At 19.5% G+C, this 7,109-nt stretch overlaps 1 protein-coding gene across 1 annotated transcript in view; it reads left to right on the top strand.

The window, feature by feature from the left end:
• Positions 1 to 6,738, top strand: part of PADL01_0918900 (regulator of chromosome condensation, putative) — a gene marked incomplete at both ends in the record, with an annotated part of 8,898 nt that extends 2,160 nt beyond the window's left edge. The window contains one exon of the mRNA XM_028681867.1: positions 1 to 6,738. This exon is cut by the window's left edge and continues 2,160 nt beyond it. Coding sequence (XP_028538202.1) covers positions 1 to 6,738 — 6,738 coding nt within the window.
• Between the last annotated feature and the right edge of the window lie 371 nt (positions 6,739 to 7,109).

Below are 7,109 nucleotides of genomic sequence, written 5' to 3'. Positions count from 1 at the left end.
ATCAATATAAATAATAATGAAACTGAAAAGGATGATAAACATAATAATGATGTGGATAATATAAATATAGATGTAACAAGAAATATGTTGGAAAATAACTTCAAAAATGATAATTTAAAAAATAAAAATAGTGTTACTATAAATGATGTAGAAACGGATATAGAAGAATATAAATTTAATTCAATACATAGTGATGTTATTAATAATTATTCAAGTGATGATAAGGATATAAAAAAAAATAATTATGAAGGTATACCCGTAATAGAAGTGCAAGATGATGTAAATGATGATGAAAATGATGATGAAGATGATGATGAATATGACGATGAAGACGACAATGACGACGATAATCAGGATGATCATCAGGATGATCGTGATTACCATGATGATGATAATAAATATCATATTCTTAATTATGATGATGATACAAATAACGAATATGAAGATGAAGAAAGCTTTTTATCTACAAATTTTTATGGAGAAAAAAATGAATCAGATGATATAGATCATAAAAATATTATTATAATTAATAAAAAAGTATCAGACAAAGATAATGTCGTTTTAAAATCATCTTTAAAAAAATCATCAAGTAGTAATTCTATAAAAAAAAGTGTCTCATTTTCTAAATATGTATATGATTTAGCTAAGAATAATTATGAGCCTATGAATTTTAATTCATTTGATGATATTAGTGTATCCGAATTTGATCGTGAAGAATCCATAAGTGTTAAAATATCTGATCAGATATATGCTCAATCAACAAATAAAATATATGATAAAGAAATGAATGATACTAGTGATAATACTTTAGATACAATAAATAATTATCAATCCAAATTTGAAATGAATGATAATTTAAAGGAAAAAAAAGACAAACAAGGTAACGATTTATTAAATATTCCCCATCAAAATGAAAATGAGTCTATTCAAATAAATCATGTCATAACAGATATGAATACAAATAACACTCTAAAGAAACAATTAAAAAATGATAACTACTATAATGAGGATGAACAAGAGAATATAAATGAAGATACATATAGAATTGGTATAAGTAATTCAGGCACTGATAATATAAACAATAAATGTAATATATCAAACAATTTGGATAGTATTACAGAATATTCTGATGAAAAAAAATTCCAAATACATAAAAAAAAATTAAACAACAATGTTATCACAAAAGAACAGTCAAGTAATTTTATAGAGGAGGAAAATAAAGGTTCATACAATATTTTATATCCAAACAATAATAAAAATAATAATAATGATAACTATGAAGAGAATCATGTCGATTCATATATTCCTCAAAATTGTGATACTAATAAAAATGTGGAAGAAGAAAAAAACAATTCTTTTTTTCATATAAATGAAAAGATAAATGGTAATATAAAAATAAACCATATAAACCAATTTAATTTGTCTGATAATAATAATAATAATAATTTTGTATCCATTGAAAAGAAAAAAAAAAATATATATACAGAAGGTTTCATCAAAAATGATTGTAATAATAATATATATCATAATAATTATGAGCCTTTTAATATATCCACATTGTCTAATAACAATCATGTTAATATGATGGAAAATAAAATAAAAGTAATATATTTTAAAAACTATAAATATAAGAACATTTTAAAAAATCTACATAAAATATATGGTAGAAACTATGATTATCTTAATATTAGAAGAAGAAAAAATATAAAATTTGCCTTAACAAATTGTAATTATAATATTAATGTTTTAAACATTAAACACAGTATGAAGAAAATAAACAAAAATGTGATAACACACAAAAAAATGTATGAATTGCTAAAAAAATTAAAGAATAAAGATCATATGATAAAATTATTCTACAATCATTTGTATTTAATAAAACAAAGGGATGCACATATTTTGAGAATAAAGAATTATAAATTAAAATATTTAAATAAAGTTAATCACATTTGTAATAAACAACATACAAATAATATTATTAAAAAGAAAACAAATATGTCTTTTTTTTCTTTAAATCAAGATCACTATTCAAATGATAATTTGAATATGAATTCACCTAATATTATAAACATGGATCATATAAATCGTGATATACAAAAAAACAAATGGAATGAATATAATAAAAATGTAGATGATAGTAATAATAATATGATGTTGAATGAAAAAAAGAAAAAAAAGACAAAAGACAAAAATGCAAATGTGAGAAAAAAGAATAGTTCTTGCATTCTTTCAGATAATAATATATTATCTAGTGATGATAAAAAAATAAAAAGAATAAAAAAAATAAAAAAAAATATACAACATGATAAAAATGATAAAAATGATAAAAATGATAATAATGATAAAAATGATAAAAATGATAAAAATAATAAAAACAATCTTTTATTATATGACAAAAAATATATATTTAATAATATAAACAAACCATTAGATGTAGATGAAAAAAAATGGACATCTAATATCATTGAATTAACAAAGAATGATGAAAATGGTAAGATAAAAAATAATGATGGTAATAATATTGTTAATAAAAGGAGTACATCACTTGAAACAAGAAAAAATAAAGTAGTAGATATTAAATATAAGGATCATTTAAATGATTTAAGAACACAAGTTAATAAAGCAAAAAAAAATAAAATAGATAAAGATAATGATACAATTAATTCAGATAATTTGTCTTCAACAATGAAGAAGAAAAAAAAAAATATTGTTACATCAAAAAAAAAAATAATTACAAATAAAAGAAGTAATTCGGTTATATTATCAAAAGAATTGACAGAAAAAAAAAATATAAAAAAAAAAAATGAATATGATGATACTTCAAAAAAATTATCCTTTATGTCTTGTTTAAATGTTAATACACAAAATAAAAATTATTCTTCAATTATTATTAATAATAATAGTAATAAAAGGAATGAAAAAAAGATGCCTTTAAAAATGAAGAGAAACTCATCAGCAACATTTACTCATAATTTGAATGATCATAAAAATGATGATGACATATATAATTCCATCTCAAAAATAAAAAATGGTAATTATTATTCCGATTCAGATAAAAGAAATATATCTTCTGATTGTGTTCAAAATATGAGCATGTTAAATAAAATCTTTGTTGAGAATCAGATGAATAAGAAAATAGAATATGAAATATATAATAAGAATAATATAACTAAGAATCAAATAAAAAATGAAGAAAATAAAATTAATTCTTCATATTTTGATGAGATAAATAAAGAGGATTCAAGTCTTTCTTTATATGACAATATAAATTATTGTCAAAAAAAAATTCATGATGATAATAATATTTACTATATTAATCAGAGTGATTATAATATGAAGAAAAATAAATTACATGCACAAAAAAATGTGTATCCACTTATTAAACAAAAGAAAACAGAAAGAAATTTACACACTATATCAAGTAGCAACCTTACAAAGAAAGTTAAAGAAAAAACTCAAAAGAAAAAAAATAAAATTCATGATGAGCATATCAATATTGTGAATCAACAAGAAACAGATATTATTCTATTTGATGATGAAGATAAAAAGATAAAAAAGAATAAGAAACAAAATGATAATAGTACTATTAATAAGGATACTAAAAAGAAGTTATTAAAAAAATTATGGACAGAAATAGAAGACATGAAAAATAATATGATGGAAAAAAAAAAAAAAGAAAAAAAATATATATACAACGAAAATGATGATATTAACAATAATAATAATAATAATAATAATAATAATAATAATAATTATTATTATAATGATAATAATTTTAATATTAGTGAACATAAAAGTAATCATGATAATATATTAATAAATAAAAATCATCCTCACTATCATAATAAACTTAATAACAATGTAACAGATGATGCACAGAATGAAGTGGAAAATAAAAATAAGAAAAAGTATATGATGCTACTATCAAATATGAAGGAGAAATTATATAAAAATAAAATGAATGAAGAAAAAAAACATAAGAAATATATAAGAAAAATATATAAGAATATGAAAGATATTTATAATGAATATAATAATATTAAGAAAGAAAAAGAAGATGCAAAAAAAAGTATTGATTATTTGAAATTTTTATTAGAAAATACTGTTATAAAAAGTAATGAGATGCTTCGAATTAATAAAAATTCATTTGAAAATTATATAGAAAAGATACAAAAAGAAAATAATTTTTTAAAAAGCGAATTAGATGAAGAATCATATCAACATCATTATGACTTACAACAACTAGTTTGTAAAATAAAAGAATTAGAAAAGTCTAAAGAAGAAGCTATAAAATCAAATGAAGAATATAATAAAAAAATTGTTGATTTATCTGCTGAATGTGATAATTTAAAAAAAAAAGAACTCGAATTAAACAAAACTATAGATGATCAGAAAATACATATCGAAAAAGAAAAAAAAAAAAAAAAATATATTTTAAAAAAAATAGAAAATGCTTTAAAAACATGGGAATACGATTACAATGTGTTAAAAGATAAATATAATAATTTAATATCATCAAATGAACAAGTTATAAATAATAATGAAATATTAAAAAATGAAATTAATAAATTGAAAGATGAAGTGTCTAATAAAGAAAATATAATTCATAATAAGATGGATGAAATTAATCATATAAATCAAAAATATATATCATTATCAAAAGAATTTAAAATAAAAAATGAATCTTTACTTGAAGAATCTGATATTGTTTATAAATATAAAAATATGGAAGAATATTATAAAAAAAATATAGATAATTTACAGAATGAATTATTATCTAAACAAAATCAATTAACTTATAAAGATAAACGTATTTTATATTTACAGGATGAACAAAAAGATTATTTAAAAAAATATTTTAATATATCTAAAGGATTAAATAATATTATGCATAAATTAAAAGAAAGTTATAATATTAATATAAAAAATGAAGAATATGTCGAAAAAAATCTTAATAATTTTATTACTACTATTATTAACAATTTAGAAGATATCAAAGAATTTAAAACAAATGATAAATTAAAACATAAAATTATTGATATAGTTGATAATACTTTAAAGAGTAATAAATTATTATCTCTTCATACTTATAATATTATATCTGATCAGAAAGGGCTACTTAAATCATCGAATGGATTAAATATATCTCAATATATGAAAGAAAATGATATTACAAATAAGAAGAATACAAATAGAAACAACAAAAATAATAATAATAAAAAGAATGATACTAATTATAATAGTAATTATGATAATAATTATGATAGTAATGAAGATGATGTTTTAAATGGTAACACAAATAATATACTCGCCTCTTCTAATAATTCAAAGAATCAACACCTCCAAAAAATGGTTATAGAAGAAATGGATGATATATTAAATTTGTTAGAAGAAATTAAAGAAAATAAATTATCTCAAGACGATTTATTATCAATACAAAATGAAGGAGACCAAGTAACAAATGAATTTATTAATATTAATAAGGATGAAAACCATTTTGATAACTCTCAAGAATTTAATAGTCATAATATATATGATGATCATCATTCTTATATAGATTCTAATGAACACAATGACTCTCTAAATAATATCTTTGATCAAGGCATACAAAATAATGTAACATGTGACAAGAATATTAAATGTGAAAAAATCAAATATAAAAATATTAATAATAATGTGCACAATAATGTAAGACAAACCAAAAATAAAATGAATAAATCACAAATTAATAGTAATATATCTAATATATATGATGATACAATAAAACATAACGATTATTATGATAAAAATGAAGAGCTACTAAAAATGGGTGCACAACAAACAAATGATGATGTGATATCTTCAAGTGTAAGAAAAAAATATAAAAATGAAGGAATAAATAAAATTGACAGTGGAAAGCATATAAATCCTTCTAATCTTGAACATGCGAATAGTAATGGTACTAATAATAAAAAACACGATGAGAAATATTCAAGAACACAAATAAGAGAATTAAGTTCTTATGATATCAAAAAGGATAGGAGTAATAATCAGAAAGAAAATCTCAAAGGAGTGATACAAAATAAAATGAGCAGTTATATAAAAAAAAATAAAGAAGAAGAACTAAAAGAAAATGAAACGGAAGAAAAAAGGAAGCTTTCTCAAGAAAAGAATGGGGATTATATCTTTCAAAGTGATGATATAGATTATTTTAAAAATAAAGATTATTCTGATGACCAAAACATTTGTGATGACCAAAATTTTTGTGATGACCAAAATTTTTGTGATGACCAAAATTTTTGTGATGACCAAGATATTTGTGATGACCAAGATATTTGTGATGACCAAGATATTTGTGATGACAAATATTTTTTTGATAATCAAAATTTTTGTGATGACCAAGATATTAGTGAGGACCAATATTTTTTTGATCCTCAGATGAACCATAAGAAAACCCAATTAAAAGAAATAAGGAACAACCATATGTCATCAAATGATAAAAATGAAAATTTTGAAAAAAAAAATTTGAAGAACCATATAAATTACCCCCAAAAAAAAACAGTGTCTAAGAATTTAACAAATGAACAGGAATTATATAAAAACTGTAAAAAAAAAGAAAAGAAAAAATCATTCAATGATATGTTAGATAAAATATTTGATACATCTATGGATAATAAAACAATGAATGAAAATATGTCGAATATTCAAAACTTAATAGAAAATAATATAAAAAATATTTATGGAACAGAAGATTATTAATGTAATTAAAAGGAAAGTAAAAAATAAATTAATCAATTATTGACCATATTTTTCTTTTTTCTAACATTCTATAATTATATATATAATATATATTATTATTTATGATTTATGATTTATGATTTTTTTTCACTAGTTCATAATAAATGAATATAAATAAATAAAAAACATATATATATATATATTATTCTTTTTGGTTTTATTTTATTTTTTTTTGTGTGTTAAAGAATATAAATTTTTTTTTTTTTTTTTTTATGTTTCCAACCTTTTAAAACTTAAACTTTTTAAAAATAATAAAAACCTAAAATTTTCTCATTTTTAAAATAAAAAATTAAAATAAATGCGTGGAAAAATATATATACATATACATATAT

The sequence above is a fragment of the Plasmodium sp. gorilla clade G2 genome (genome assembly GCF_900097015.1).
Source record: "Plasmodium sp. gorilla clade G2 genome assembly, chromosome: 9".
NCBI classification, from domain to species: Eukaryota; Apicomplexa; class Aconoidasida; order Haemosporida; family Plasmodiidae; genus Plasmodium; species Plasmodium adleri (nom. inval.).
The sequence above is the reverse complement of the archived record's forward strand: the minus strand, read 5'-3'. Positions and strand labels throughout refer to the sequence as shown.